This window comes from Pteronotus mesoamericanus, unplaced genomic scaffold, assembly GCF_021234165.1.
Source record: "Pteronotus mesoamericanus isolate MK-2021 breed Mesoamerican mustached bat unplaced genomic scaffold, CSHL_Meso_final scaffold_36, whole genome shotgun sequence".
Lineage (NCBI taxonomy): Eukaryota > Metazoa > Chordata > Mammalia > Chiroptera > Mormoopidae > Pteronotus > Pteronotus mesoamericanus.
In genome coordinates this window covers 22,441,460-22,456,556 of record NW_026555313.1, presented here as the reverse complement: position 1 = coordinate 22,456,556, position 15,097 = coordinate 22,441,460, and the positions used below count along the sequence as shown (strand labels likewise).

The window sequence follows — 15,097 nt, the reverse complement described above, 5'->3', positions numbered from 1 at the left end:
ACTGCCGTGCTGCCTGCCCTACTTCTGTGCCTGCTTCTATCTTCAGTCCCCCAGGTCTTTGGAAAGACTGAGGCTTATAGTGGAGACCAAGCCCAACATTGTCAACCCAGCGATGACTGTGGTTAGAAAAGCCTAGTCACGCTTAAACTTTGTGAATAAGGTGATGATCGCCATCCATGGAGCACTCATGGGTCAGGGGATTTACAGGCCTTGCAGGAACTTCACAGCACAACCAGATGAAGACCCTTGGAGGTCCCAGGGCCACAGAAGGCTGGGGTGGGTACCTCCCCCTATTTGTTATTAAAAATGATATTAAACTGTAAAAATAGGTGGAAGGAAGTCCAATCAGGAGGTTCTGATCTTTCTCATAATAACAATTGCGTTAATAATAGAGAATGATAGTTCTCCTATCTAGCATATGTACAAATGATTATCCCTATTTTGCCAGACTTCAAACATCTACTTGTGTCTCCCCCTGGTAATCCACCATTATCTCCAAGGTAGGTAAGATATTCCATTGAATAGATTCTCTCTGGTAAATTTGTGACTGAGCTAGGGTACGCAGCCTGTCTCCAAATTTCTGTATAGCCCACCAGGTGTCCTGGCTTCCTCCAGGGAAAGGCTGGTGCCCACACCAAAGGTAGGATCGCCTGGACTGGAGAGACCACATCTGGATCCTCCCAGGCCTAAACTGGCTGGACTGCTCTGGGGGCATCTTGTGGGAGGTGAGTGGTCTGGAAATGACACATGAAGAACAGATAAAGAGACTGATTGTAAAAAGCAACAACGATGATGATGATGATGATAAAATAAAAGCAGCTAACATTTATCAAGTACTTGCTATGTGCCAAACACTGGGCTGAGGACTTCACATGTATCAACTCATTCGGAACTCACAAGCCTATATGATGGCTTGGTGAGACTTGCCTGAGTTTGCAATTCTGGTGGCAAAGCCAAGACCTAGCCCAGTGCCACTCTGCACTGCAGAGGAAAGAAGGTAGGCCCATCAGGTGGACGAGCGAGGGCAGCAGAACTTGGCCTCCTGTGAGGGAGTCCTTAGTTCCCACAGATGTTATGACCCCAAACTGGAGTGTCCACGCCCAAATTGGGACAGCTCCCTCCTGCCCCCTTCACCAGTGGGAGACCAGCTTCTCCCTTTCTGGTCTAGCACTGCAGAGCCAGGGAAGAAGAATCCAGAATCCATGCATGGATTTCTGCTTAATGTGTATCTTCCTTCTGGATAGAGCCACGTCTGTCCAGTCAACTTTAAGGCACATGACATATATGTGATTTGGTTGGCAATAGACAATGTAACTTGATTGAATAGGAAAGCTGTCCAGCAGGGTCGTTTCCCGAAAGGGAGTGCTCGGTCTCCCGGTCTCAGACTGTGACCTCAGGTGTCCTGCGGTCACCTCAGGTGCACATTTCACCTCCCAACGACTCCCCATGCCCTGCCCCCCCCCCCCCATGAATTCCACTCCAAAGATTTAGAAGTCTTTGCATGGAGGTGTTTGTGTTACTTAATACCACACAAAAATAGGTCAATCTGCTTTCCTGGCCCCTAAGCTGTGGCCTCTACCCCACTCTTGCTTTTTGCATGTTGTGGCTTGGAACTTGCCAAATTGTTCTTGAAAGTGTCAGAGGCAGAGTGCAAGCAGCAGGGAGGGTGGGGTGGGTGAGAGGGATGCTGGGCTGTCGCTCAGCCCAAGGTCGCCTGGCTCCTCCCTTCCTCTGCAGGGGAGGCCTGCCCTCCTGGGATCACTCCCGGGCAGGGTGGCTGAGCAGAGCTGGTGTGGGAGGGCTGTCCAGCTCTGTCTGGTTCACCCCACCTCAAGTGTGTGAGAGCAAGAAGGTAGGTCAAGTGTGTTTGTCTGAGCCAGGGGAGGAGCTTTGGAAATATCTGTCTCCAGGCCACGAAGAGGAAGAATGGCCACCTCTCTCACCATTAGTGTGATTCATTGCTGTCGCAGCTGAACTCCAGGGGGGCAGAATCAGCCAGCTCAAGCCAACTGGCTGTTGATTTTATGGGGCCAACCCCAACCCTGTGCCTGGTTGCATAATAGTGGGGCATGTGCCAAGGCAGTGATAGCAGAGCAGATGATGCTGCGATAGATGTTCTGAAGGTCTTGGGGTGGTAGAGGCTGGTCAGGGATGGGGCCCCCTTCACCGCACAGGCTTGGGTGCAGTCTGGCAGAGCAGAAGGGCACTCAGGACATTCTCATTCTTTTGTGTTCCCCTCTTCTCTCTAGCTGTGTGAGCTTGGGCAGACTCTAACATCTCTGTTGGTTTCCTTCTCCGCAAAATGAAGCCTTTCCTAGCCATAGGGTAAGCAGGGCCACTTAAGCCTCGGTTTCCTCACCCGTACAATGGGTCCGTCCATACCTTTCCTGTTACCTCACAAGGTCAGAGTGATAGAGTGGACATAAGAACACTTAGAAAATTCTACATGTAGATATTATGTTATTAATATTTATATTATAATCCATTTCCTTGTCTTCTCTCTGATAGCATGGTTCTCCTTCTCTCTGTTAGACCAGGATCTAAGTTTTGATTTCATGTACCAGTGCAGTTTCCTCCTCTGTAAAATGGGTGTCACAAGACCTGCTTGCCTGAGTTGTTGGGAGGAATGAAGCAGGTCAAGGAGGCACAAGCTCTTGGGAACTATTGAGAACCATGAAATGGATGGAATTGTCACTGAGTGAGGACAGCTGGGCACCAGACAGTGAAGGCGCAGACTTTTAACAGACATCGTGATCTGAGTCCTCACCGAGGCCAGGATAGGCTTGGCAGTCTGTGAAACAAAGGACAAAGATAGTTATAAAGCCAGATTCAAGCCTTTCGGGCCATATCAAATCAGGGAGGAAAGGAAGGAGCAGCAGGGGGTGGGGCTGCTCCTGGAGGTCTGTCTGGAGGTGGCAGTGAGCCTGCAGCTGCTTTCAGAGATAAGGAGGGATGTAGTTACTGGAAGAGAAGAGCTGCAGCTGGAGAAAAAACAGCCTTTGCTCTAGTTTAAGCCCAGACGTGAGTTCTGAGAAAAGTCAAGAACACATTTCTCTCCAGGGTATATTCACTGTGGGAGAGGTCAAACAGGTTTGCCCTTGTCCACCAGCTGTAGAAACAGAAGAAAATGTCCTCATCCCCTGCCTGCTCAGGGAGCAGAAATGCCTCGGTAACCTTGACTCAGTGCATTGCCCTTTGGCAGCTCCCAGGACCTGTGTGCCCCGTGGCGTGGCCATCTTGAAGCCAACACTTAAGGAATGGACCCTGCAGGACCCACCTCCTGCCAGGCCCGCCTTATAAGCCCCCAGTGACCCTGGCCTCTGTGGCCATAGCAGGAGACAGGAGCCAGCACTCCCTGGAGTTCAGAACCTCCAGGCAGCACAGATGGGGCCTGGGAGCCTCTCTGCAAGTGTCCACACATGCCATGCCGCTGAGGACCAACTCAAGCCAGGAATCGGGACTTTCTAGGGTCTTCTGCCCTCTTTTCAGCTGCAAGCCATCAGCAGGAAGACAAACTGGGACCTGGAGTCCAAGGCGTGCACTCTGCTGTGCAGCCCCTACACGTGCGGTCTGGCAGAGCTGGAAATTCACATCCTGGGGAGGCTGGTCGTGAGGGCCTTTGCCTTGTTGCTGATTTTTGAGCACGAGACAGACAGCTCAGCTGATGCCCTGGCGTGTTACCTCCCTACCTCACGGAGCCAACAATGACCGTCCAGACCGCTGCCCTGAGACTGAAGAGTCAGGGAACAAGTGGAGGCCTGTTTGGGAAAGACAGGGGAGACTGAGGCATGGCAACTGAGGACACTGTCCCAGGGGCATGGCAGTGTTGGAAGAGGAAGTTGGGGCTACCTCTCCATGCTTCTCAAAGACCTCCCTGATTCCTGGGTCTTGGGAGTGTGGCTTCGTGGCTCTCTTTGGCTTCAGCCTAGAACAATCAAACAGAGGCAGGGGTTGGGGGAAGTTGTGCCTACTCTGTAATCTTTCTGGGATGGCACAGTAGCACTCTCACCACATTTGACCCCATATCCTGGAAAAGCCTGGAAGAACTACAAGTGCGGCCAGACGCCAGCAGGAAACAGCCATACCATGTGGGTGTCTGGGGAGGAGAGGAAGGCTGGGGACGCCAGGTGGATGGTAGGCTGGTACAGATCATGCTGAAGGTCAGGGAGGGGAAGGCGCTCTGGGATCTTGCTCTAAAGATCACCCCGGGCAGGGTACTGAGCCCAGGGAAGGGATTGTGGTGTCTTTTTTTTCTGGAAGGCCAGCTAAGGGTGAGGATAATGAAGCTGGCACTTAATAGGACCTTCTTTGGCCAGGCTTTTTATCTACATCCTCTCAAGTCCTACAGCAACTCTGCAAGGTAGGTGCTGTCTTCTCATTTTACAGATGAAAGAACGAGCCCCAGAGGGGCAACATTTCAGGACCATATAGTCTTTAGTGAAGAGTCAGGATGCAAAGGGATTTAACCGCGGGTGTGGCTAGCCTCAGCATGCAAAATTTGTGGAAGGAGAGGCTCTCCTGGGCTACTGTCCAGGAGATCATGGGCCATGGGTTAAAAGAACCAGGGCCTCCCTAGAGGCTAGTAAGGTGCCTCTGAGAGAAGGTTTCTGTCCCCATTTTCAGTCAGGACCTGATTACCTCAGTCAGCTGAGGTGTGGGAGACAAGGGAGAAGCCTGAGGAGGGACTTGGGTGTGAGTGAAGCGAAAGGAGCAGAAGCTCCTGGACTCTTAATGCCTGGGCTTCCCCAGAAGGGACAAATGAACACTTCTGTAAAAATTGCCGCCACAGGGCTTCTGGTGAAGCTCTGGGGCGGTGGTGGGGGGTGGCGTGAGGAGAGGGACAGGAATGGGGAACTCTCCCAGGATTCTAAGGGAGCTGTCAGCAGGTGCTGACCACATGCTTCTCTCTGTGGGTGCATGCTAGCTGTTGCTACCTATTATAGGGCAGGTAATTTCATGGGAAGAGGTTGCATTAAGGTTCTGGTAAATTATTTTACCAGGGGTAAAATAATTTAACAAAATTCATTTAACAAATGAATTTTAACATTTAACATTCATTTAACAAAACTGAAGGTTCACCAAGTGCCTGGTCCCATTCTAGGCACTGGGAATCTAGGAAAGAACATAGGAAACAAAAACTTTTGTTCTCCTAGAGCTTGAACTTTAGTCAAAAGAGGAAAACATAACTTGTCAGATGTAATAAGCATTACTGAAAAAAACAAAATAAAGCTAAGAAGGGATTTGAAATGTTTCAGAGACCAGGTGTGAAAATTAGAGCCTGGGGAGCTAGGAAGGTCTTTTGTATCAGTCTATGAAGAAAGGCCTGAGCCAGGTTGGCCAGGAAGTTCTCTGAAGGAACAGTGTTTACACAGAGGGAATAGCCAGTGCCAAGGCCCTGAGGCAGAGCATACCTGGAGGGTCAGAGGACCAGCAAGGAGAATAGCATGGCTGGAGTGCATAGAAGGGGCCACAGAAGTTGGAGACAAGGCCAGCAAAGTTGGAGGCCAGATTAAGAAAGGCTTTATAAGACACAGAAAGTGTCTTTGGTTTAATCTCTGAACCCCAGGGGCGTTTGAGCAAGAAAGTGAGCCCTTTGTAAAGTGAGGGGTTGGGTGGGAGAACCTTGGCCTTCCTGCCCAGTCAATCAGTCTATGACACAAAGTCTCCATTTAAGATTGAGCTGTGTTCCTTCACAGCATTAAGGCCGGGCAGGGAACATAGAGTGTGTACGTGTGTGGGGGGAGGGAGGAGGAGGTTGGCTGAGATATCCACTTTTCCAGACCACTGATGAGTTTGGACCTGGCAACCTCTAAAGTACCATCTAACTCCAAGATTTATGAACCTCTTGAAGTGACCCACTTGGGGAATTTCCGCTCGGCAGCTTTAGGCAGCCTGAATGAACAGGTTTCTACTTGGGAACACGTCACAAGGCCTGGTTATATGAGCGACTCTGCCCCTGGATGGATTTGCCCCTGTCTTGCAGGGTGGTAGAGTAGACAGCATGGAAGCAGGAGTCACGGCTGCCTGGCCAGGGCCCCCAGGACAAATCTCAGCCTCGCCAGATCAAGGCCCTCCAGCCGTCCGTTCCCCACTTCCACAGAGATTGCCAGGCTCCTGTCTGTGGGCACCATTAACCGACCCCTTAGTGGGGACGCGTAGCTGAGGAGGGACAGAGAAGGGAGTTATCACTCTGGTCAGAAGCTGGGGTCAGAATGCACACCTTCCAGTCCCTGACTTTCAGTGTCTGTGCTGGAGTGGCCAAGCAAGGAGACTCACAGAGATACTGGTAGCGGCCTTGCTCTGGGCTGTCAGAGGCCTCAGCAGCCAAGGACCAAGGATGAGGCTGGACCAGGGATGAGGCTGGGCCAGGGTAGGAAGTCTCTGCTGTTCCTGCTCTGGGCCCCTGGCTGGAGCTGGGAGATGAGCCTTCCACACCTGCCCTGTGCCTAAGGGCACTGTCTTCTGGTCATTCCAGTCTGGCACGGACTAGCAGTCCTCAGTGGCCTCATGAAGCCACAGTGTCTCCAGGCAAGCTGCTGAGCTGCGGGTCTGACATCACAGCCTGTAGTGTCATCGGGGGCTACGTGAGGGCCCTGCTGAGGAAGGGCAGGGTACCATGGGGAGCAGCACTGCAGCTGCTCCTCAGCTCTGCTCTGCTGCAGAAATGACAGCGGAGACTGCAGCTGTAGCTCGCATCTCCAGAAAAGCATCCCACCCCATGCCTCCCGCCCAGGGCAGCTTCCAAGGGGCTGCTGTTCACTCTGAGGCGACTGCTAGATGCAGAGTGAAGCTCTGACAGGAGACATCAGGGTAAAGGCTTAGCTGGGCTGGAGGAATGAGGTGAAGCTAAATAAAGGCTCAGGGGGACCCACAAATGCCCCTGCGTGTCTCCTTCAGCCACCTGTAGCCCAGCGTCTGGGCAGAGAGCAGGGGCTGTGATGCTGCCGGCTCTGGCCTCCACCTGTGCCCTCCTGGGCTCTGGTAACCTTGGCAGGCACCTTGGGTTGCCTGGAGGGTGATGGGGGTGGCACCTATCCTTTGGAGAGGCCATGGTTTGCTTTGTGGTGGTTAGCAGCGTCCCCCGCCCTCAGGGGCCCCCTCCCACGTGGATCCCTGGCCTCAGCCCGCCCAGGCAGGCTGGCACAGGGAGGGCTCCTCCCTGTCTTTGTCTTTCCTTCCTGCGGGTTTGGCTGAGTTGTGGAGGGAGGGAGTGCCACTCTTTCCACCCAGGCTCTCAGCAACAGGCACCTTGCAACTCTCTCCCACCGGGACATAGCCAGCCGCTCTTGCCATGGACAGGTGGTACTTGGGTGAGTCCCCTAAGCCCCATTCCTCCCACCTTCTCAGACTCCAGCACAGGCGTCTACTTCATTAGTTTCAAGTGCACTCACCAGCCCCCAGAAAGTGCAGGAGAGGCATGATTTCTAAACAGGGACATCTAGGTATGGAGTCCTGGGCAACTGTGGTTCACGCTCTGAGCATCTCTGAGCTGCAAGAGCTGGCAAGACAACTTGCCCAAAAGCTCCCTTTTCTGCCTGTCTGTCCATCCATCTGTTCACCCATCTGTCCATCGGCAGGAACTCTGAAGCCAGTCTGCTGGGTTCAAATCTTGTTTTCTCCACTTCCTAGCTGTCTGACTTCTGGCAAGTTATTTCAATCCTCTGTGCCTCAGTTTCTTTATCCACAGCATGGGGGTGATAATGATGCCTTTCTTATCTCATGGAATTGTGATGATTAAATGACTTAATTTTTGTAAAGTGCTTAGCACAGTGCCTTGCACATGGAGTTCAAAAATGCAATCTCAACTTGCTTTTTTATTTTCCTTTTTTGTCTATTATCTCTCTCTCTCTCTCTCTCTCTCTCTACCTACCTACCTATCCATCCAGCCATCCAACCATCCATCCATCTATCTTCCCAGCTATTTTATATCCTTTATTATTCCAGAAAGACTCCATGGTTGCTTATAAAGACAGACAAAATACGCTGACATATAAAGAGGACATGTGATCGGGTACCCAGTGCCTATGTGGAGAGTGGCAGGAGCCTCAGGAGCACAGCCTCAGTGCCTGAATTTCTAGTCCTGGCTTTGTCACTAAGGGAGTGTTTCAGACAAGTCCTTCAAACTTCCTGCCCTCAGTCTTTCTGGTATACCCAGCATACACTGAACATAGTTTGAATTTCCACTTCCTATTGCCACAGCCCCAGTTGGGGATCATGGCAATGCCCTGGCCACCTCAGGGTCATTTTGGGGAGAAAAGGATCAACCTCAATTTCTTTATGTGTAGATGGAGCAAGCCTGGATCAGTAGGACAGTATATGCACAGTGAGACAGGTGGTTAACCATTACTAAACTAGCTCTGTTGTAAAATGCTTGTGAATATTCATCACTTGGCCCTGAAAGCTGCAGAGAGATGAGAGGGTGTTCCAGCTGCTGGGCTATAGGCTGTGACATTCTCTTTCCATCTCACTCTCATTGGAGGGTGGATATCTTTTCTGTGTCCAGCGGCTAGGATTCAACAGAAAGTTAATAATGCCTATTATTTCTCCAGTCAATGCAAATATCACACCAACAGTGATGACACTTACTGTATCCCAGGCCCTGTGCTATGTTTGCAACTGCCCTGTGAGGTAGGCAGCAGTCCCACTTTACAGATGAGGAGACGGAGGCACAGAAAATGGGAGTCACTTGACAGACGCCATATACTTAGCAAGTATAGGATACAGGAAGTGAACTCAAACCTTGACCCCTACCGCTGCTAAAGGAGGGTTAATAGATGGACTCAGTCCCTTTGGAATGACTAACGAACCCCCGGTGGACATGAACCCTGGTCTTGGTACTATCAAGCACCAGCTTTTTTTTTTTTTTTTTTGGAGGCCAATTCAATTGACTGGAACTCAGCCAGGAATCGGAAAACCTACAGATTGCCCAGCACCAGGGTCCCTGAGGTAAAGGAGGCCACAGTGGAGGGAGGGGGTAGCATCAGGGGTATGGAAAAGCATCTGACTCCTATAGCCAAAGGCCTGGCTGTCAGTCTCCACCTTGCCCCTCACTGCTGTGTGACCTCAAGCCAGAGCTCTGCCCTCTCTGTGCCTCAGATGCCTCGACTATAAAATGAGGAATAAAACAAAGTTCAAAGAAATAACAGAGAGGAAAGTGTTTTGTAAATTATAAAAGCACTTTCTCTCACTCTCTGGTAAAACTTGGCCCCTTCTTGAAGGAACCTCCAGTGCAACATTGGAAACTGGCACGCATACAACTAGAGAGCCATGCTGACCAGGGCAGGTCCTTCATGGATGTAAAGGGGAAGTGCCAGGGGTGGCAAGGAGAGAGTTTTCCTGACTGAGGTGTGGGCTGCGGGATGCAGCTCAGGGATGAAGACGATAACAAAGGAAAGTAACAGAGGCCCGGAGGTGTGACTTCACATGGAGGGCTTCAGGTGGGCCATGAGGTGAGAGGGGACCAGGTACCTCGGGACCAGCCCAGGGAAGCGTTGCATACCAAGTGAGAAGTACCAGCTGAAACAGTGATCTCTGCATTGGTTGGTGAGATGGACAGCAGCTAGGCTTGGGGCCTCCATGGGACCCTGACACTGACCCCCTGGCAATAGCATACACTGAACATAGTTTGAACTTCCCACTTCCCATTGCCACAGCCCCAGCTGTGGCTTCTCCAGCTGTGGAAGAATACCACAGCTGACCATCCCTGGCTCTCCTCTTTGGAAATTTCCTTTGTAAGGGTTTGGAAAACCAGCCAGCTCCTGCCTGCCCCCGCCTGTTAGAGCGCCTCCTCATGCCTCAGCGGGAGCCCCTCTCTCCACACCAGGGCTTTTCTTGTGATCAGGGTAAATATTAGCTGGCACTGTTAATGTTTAATGCCCCCACCTCGTCCCTGGCCACCCCACGGCCAGGTACTCTCCCTGAAGCAGAGGCAGCAGGAGGAAGGCAGCAGAGTCGAGTCGAATCTATTGGGAAAATGGCAGGGTTGTCGACAGACGATGGTGAGTATGCGCGGATGCATGCTGAACAGGGGAGAGCTTCTGTTTGGACACCCTTTGGAGGGGTGAGCCGGATTCCGCTCTTCCATCTGGTGGCTCTGCCTTCCAGAGTACAAAGCACCTCTCCCTCATCCTGGGCCAGTCTCCTGTTTAATAATATTTGCTTTTAAAAGAGGCTCCTTCCTGAACTCCAAAGAAATATAGTTTAAATGGCGGAAACACAGGCATCAGGTGGGAGCTGGTTTGGGATGGGGGGGATGAGCTTCTATCTTGACTTTCTGGAACGAGCCTGTCCTGGTTCATTATATCTTTCTGGACGATGTAAGCCCACAGCAGGAGGCAGATGGCAGTCAGGCTGGGGAGGCAGCAAGCTACTCTCCTCAGCCTTCTCTGGCTGGCTTTGAGATGAGAGCCCCCAGGGAAAGGGCACAGTCCCTGGAGGATTCTTGTCATGGAGGGTGACTCAAGCCCTGGAGGCCAACAGGGGCTTTTGCTGACTGTGGTGGGCTTGGAGCCAGATCCAGAACAGGTGAGGGCTTGCAGGGAGGGGCAGGTTCCTCAAAGAGCTCAAGATGAGGTGGTCAGGAGGAGATGGTTTCCTGGTGTAGTGAGGAAGCCTTGAGTCTAGCCACGGCTCTGGTACTAACTCCCCATATGACCTTGAACAAGACCTGAACTAAGACAACCTTGAAGGCCTTCTTTGTGGGGACGGGCACCTGGGCCCACACAGCTTCCCCTCTGCCTCTGTTGTTCAGGCCCAGGCTGACCCGTCTTGGCCTGTTCACTTTTGGCCTAAGGAGCTCACGGCTGGGACCGCTGGGCTTACCAGGCCCTGTGACCTCCCACTGCCCAGGGCACAGTTCAGTCCAGCCTGGAAGGTGCCAACTTGCACATTCCCTCGACCTTGGACACTGCTTCCCGAGTGCCAAGAAGGGGCTCAAAAGCAGGAAAGAGGGGCCACCGTCAGCCGTGGCAGAAAAGCTCTGGCCAGGCTGCCCTCCAGCTTCCCAAGGCCAAGTGTGCTCAGTCTACGGGGCTGGAGGGCAGAGCTGAGACAGCTGCTGGCAGCTGAGCAGTTCCACATCAGAGTGGAAGAAGCCCAGGAGGCGGGGACTGGACCAGATGACTTGGCTCTGAAATGTATCCTTTCTTCCAACTAATTGAGAGGCCGTATAGCAAAAGGGTTTAGTATCTAGATTCTTAGCAACCCATTTTCTGTGATCAAATCCCAGCTTTATTTATTCCTTACTAGTTGTATAAGTGTGGATGAGTTACTGAACTTCTCGGTGCTTCATCTTCTTGTGATTATATTGGAATAATATTAATACCTCATGGGGACTATTATGGCGGTGAAACAAGCTAATGCCTTGTTAGTCTTAGCCTGGTATGTGGTAAGCACCATATATTAATGTTTCTTTTTTTAAAAAAATTTTTAAAAGATTTTATTTATTTATTTTTAGAGAGGGGAAAAGGAAGGAGAAAGAGAGGGAGAGAAACATCAATGTGTGGTTGCCTCTCATGAGCCCCCTCCTGGAGACCTGGCCTGCAACCCAAGCATGTGCCCTGACTGGGATTCGAACCAGAGACCTTTTGGATCACAGGCTGGCACTCAATCCACTGAGCCACACTAGCCATAGCTAATGTTTCTTAAATAAATCTGCTTCCCCCAGAGGATAGCCACATAGGAGGGAAGCATCTAGAAACCTGGTTCAAAACCAGTTCCGCCTCCAACTTTCCTTGGGATTTTGGACAGTCTCCAAACTGGGCTTCAGTTTCCTTCTTCCTCTATTCATCCATTCATCCATCTCACAAATATTTGCTAAGCCCCTTGCAGTTGATAAGTCTTTTGAGGAGAGGCTGCCAGGGAGTCTAATGGGAGATGTCTTTCTCGGTCTTTTCCTACTTTCGTATCAAGCAAGGAGAAGAAAAAATCTGACCTCTCACAGAGTTGCCTGAGGCCCCACAGGCAGCAGGGCTCCCTGCTTTGGATGCTTAGGATTTGGTCCCAGGTTGACTGTGTCAGAAGCAGCCTAGGGCAGATGCCCCTACATTTGCATACCACCAGCCTCCTTTTCCAGGGGGCTCTCTTCACCAGCATACCTCTGCCCACTTAGACCTGGGGGCGCTGGTGCTAGGACAAGAAGGACAGAGTTCCGCTGTTTCTATGGCCAGAACACTGCACCATCTGTGACTTGCCCCTCACCCTTGTCTTTGGCTCTCTTCAGGTGGCAGCCCCAAGGGGGATACCGACCCATTCTACTATGGTAAGCCTGGAGGAACCCTCCGCCTACCTTTCCTGAGCCTGCCCCCATGCACTCCCCATTGCTTCTCAGCATCTCCCAGCCCTGGTTACGTGCCCCCATCTTCCCCAGTTGCCATGGGGCTGCTGTCAGTGTGGGCTGAGGGGAGGAGGGCCCAGATAACCCACCCCACCCCCTTGCCCTCTGCTTCTTCAGACTATGAGACTGTCCGTAATGGGGGCCTGATCTTTGCTGCCCTGGCCTTCGTGGTGGGGCTCATCATCATCCTCAGTAAGTGGGGCCAGCCTCATGTTGGAAGGGGTGGGGTGCTTGATGGGGGCGCATCTCTTCTCAAAGCTGCTGAGCCCATTGGCTTCCCAGGTCGGGGTAGGGGAGAGCTCTCTCACCCCCTCTCCAGATGCTGGAAGGAAGGAGTGGGTCTCTCTGCTATACCCCATTCCCTTGTACTGGATGTGGGAACTGAGAGACACCCTGCTGGAGAGAGGCATTTTGGTCTGTCACCCTACTTGGTCCTCGGACCACACAGAGGAAGTTTCGTCTTTCTCAAGAGCACCCTCTAGTGGACCCAGGAGGAGCTGCCAAGGTGGGGAACTGGCTACCTCTGACCCTGGGAAGCTCCCCTGTACATGGGGGGTGGGGGAGTCAGGTAAGGGAGGGAACTAACCTCTACTGGACACCCCACATCCTCAGGCCTGGCACTTTCTTGTCTTGAGCTACATCCAGCCCATTTAATCCTCTCAGCAACACCAGGGGATGGCCATGACTGTGACGATTTTCCAGGTGAGATTAGACGCATAGTGAGAGGTGCAGCAACCTGCCCACAGTTCCACAGCCAATCAGAAGCAGAGATGGTTCAGCTTGTCCAGGGGTGTCCACCCTGCACCTACTCCCCACCTGCTGCTAGAAAGCAAGTGTAGCTGAGAGCCAGAGTCTTAGGCCTCACTGCTAGTTTACATGGAACCCCAGCTCCCTGGGCCAAGTTTTGCTCATCTGTGAAGTAGGGATGATCTCACTTGCCTCATGAGCTTAAAGCTAGCATCCAAAGACATGGCGGCCAAGAAAACTCTTCAAAGGATCCAGCGTAGATATGGTGTGTTCTAGAAGGGTCCTTGTGCATCTCCCAGCCCCAGTAGGCACACCATCCCGGCTTAATGAACAATTGTTGACTTGTTTTGGTGCAACCAGAAGAGAAATACACAGAAATACAAAGAGTGAAAAGAAGATACAGAATGTAGCAAGTGCACTCCTGTGTCCTGGGATTCTAACACAGCCATGGTCAATGCCACCCCACCTAGAGGCTGTTGTCTGCAGGCATGCTGGTTCCCCCAGGTTCTCCTGGAAGCCTCTTGAGGGCAGCAGTGTGTAGCGGTTGAGCATACAGGTGCAGAGGCAGACAGGCCAGAGCAGCAGCCTTGGACTTACTGCCATCCATCTCCAAGAGCTTGTTGAGTAGCTGCTCTGTGCCCAGCCCAGTGCTGAGAGCATCACGATGGCCCAGGGCTGGCCACTACTCTCATGAGCTCCCAGGCCACTGAGGACCCACTGCAGGCAATGTCGATGGACCAGCTGACTGACTGACTGACTGACTTGGGCTTAGCCCAGCCCTATATAAAGAGAGACAGTCAGCTGTGGCCTCCAAGTCACACTCCAGGACCTCTCTGCAGTGCCGGCAGGGAGGAGGGAGGGAAGGCTGCAAAGTGGAGTCCTCCAGGGAAGACAGGGTCTCTGTGGAAGTGAGAAGACTATGGAAACCGACCTCTTTTCTCTCTTCAAGGCAAAAGACTCCGCTGCGGAGGCAAAAAGAAGCATCGGTAAGTGCCTGCCTCGGGTAATGGATTGAGGTGGGTGGGGGCAGGGGAAGGAGGAACAGGTTGAGAATTTTGGTCTCTGAAGATTGTTAGGAGGTGCCCCCAACCTTAGGGATCCTAGGCTTAATACCTTTCCTGCTGACCTCTTACCTGTCTGTCTTTTTTCCTCCCCCCATCCCAGGCCAGCCAGTGAAGATGAGCTGTAACGACAGGTACATTTGGGAGGGGTAGGTGAGGGGTGCAGCCAGGGAGGCCTGTGGATGAATAAGGAAGAGCGTGGGACTGGGCCGGGAAGAATTTTAGGGTCCTCCCTTCATCAGCCAGGCAGAGTATCACCTGTTATGTGTTTTGAAAAGATGGCCAAGTGCCTGGCATGGTTTTGTGGCCAATGGGGGCTACAGAGATGCCCTGGAGAAAGGTAAAATAATTAAGGAATGAAATAGAAATCCCCACCTCTGCCCATCACAGCCTAAACCCTGCCTTTGTCTTTTCAGAGTCAGCTGTGCCACCATGGCACTGGGGACAGTTGAGAAGCCTTCCCTGAGCTGCAGACTTTTGTCCCAGAACCACCAGGTCTTCAGATTGAAGGAGGCACCAGGCTTCATGTGACCCCTGGAAGGGCATCCTCACACCCCACGTCACCGCTTCCTAATAATAAAGCTGAGCTCAGAGATGGCTCCTTCTTTGGCCTGCGTCCCTCAGCCTGCCTCCCTCCCTCCTTCTCTCCTGTCACTGCCATGACTCACCTGTCCAAGTTGAGTACGATACAGCCTGGTCTCTTGCTTTTCGATTAATTGCCCTTTTAAAGCAAGCAGGCCCCCGCCTTGCCCCTGGATTACCAAGAGCTCCCAGAGAGAGGACTCAGCCTGCCTTCCAAATGCCAGACAGCCAGAAATCCACGAGTCTGAATGTCACAGGTTCAAAGCCATTGGGTCTGTTGGGCGCTGCTTGGGTATCTAGCTGCCCAGGCTCTGGGTCCCACTGTTGGAACTATCCTGCTGGAAGCTGCTGCAGACAGGCCTCGGAGGCCAAA

The 15,097-nt window shown here is 52.1% G+C and overlaps 1 protein-coding gene across 2 annotated transcripts; it reads left to right on the top strand.

Annotated features, from left to right (window-relative positions):
- Positions 1-7,228: 7,228 nt before the first annotated feature.
- Positions 7,229-14,727, top strand: FXYD2 (FXYD domain containing ion transport regulator 2). Of its 2 annotated transcripts, none has more exons than XM_054592332.1 (6): positions 7,229-7,310; positions 12,221-12,259; positions 12,452-12,526; positions 14,031-14,067; positions 14,246-14,276; positions 14,559-14,727. In XM_054592332.1, the coding sequence occupies exons 1-5, from the start codon at positions 7,292-7,294 to the stop codon at positions 14,268-14,270; spliced, it is 195 nt and encodes a 64-aa protein (XP_054448307.1). In that variant the 5' UTR covers positions 7,229-7,291; the 3' UTR covers positions 14,271-14,276; positions 14,559-14,727. The 2 variants fall into 2 exon arrangements, with proteins under 2 accessions (XP_054448307.1, XP_054448306.1); XM_054592331.1 differs by lacking the exon at positions 7,229-7,310 and adding an exon at positions 9,928-9,998.
- The last annotated feature ends 370 nt before the right edge of the window (positions 14,728-15,097 follow it).

What these genes read in the sequence shown, in the direction of transcription:
- FXYD2 (XM_054592331.1), top strand. Translation starts at nt 9,974, where the DNA reads ATGGCAGGGTTGTCGACAGACGATG. An exon ending in AGGGTTGTCGACAGACGATG is followed by an intron (nt 9,999 to 12,220) that starts GTGAGTATGCGC and finishes GGCTCTCTTCAG; the next exon opens with GTGGCAGCCCCAAGGGGGAT. An exon ending in GGAGGCAAAAAGAAGCATCG is followed by an intron (nt 14,068 to 14,245) that starts GTAAGTGCCTGC and finishes CCCCCATCCCAG; the next exon opens with GCCAGCCAGTGAAGATGAGC.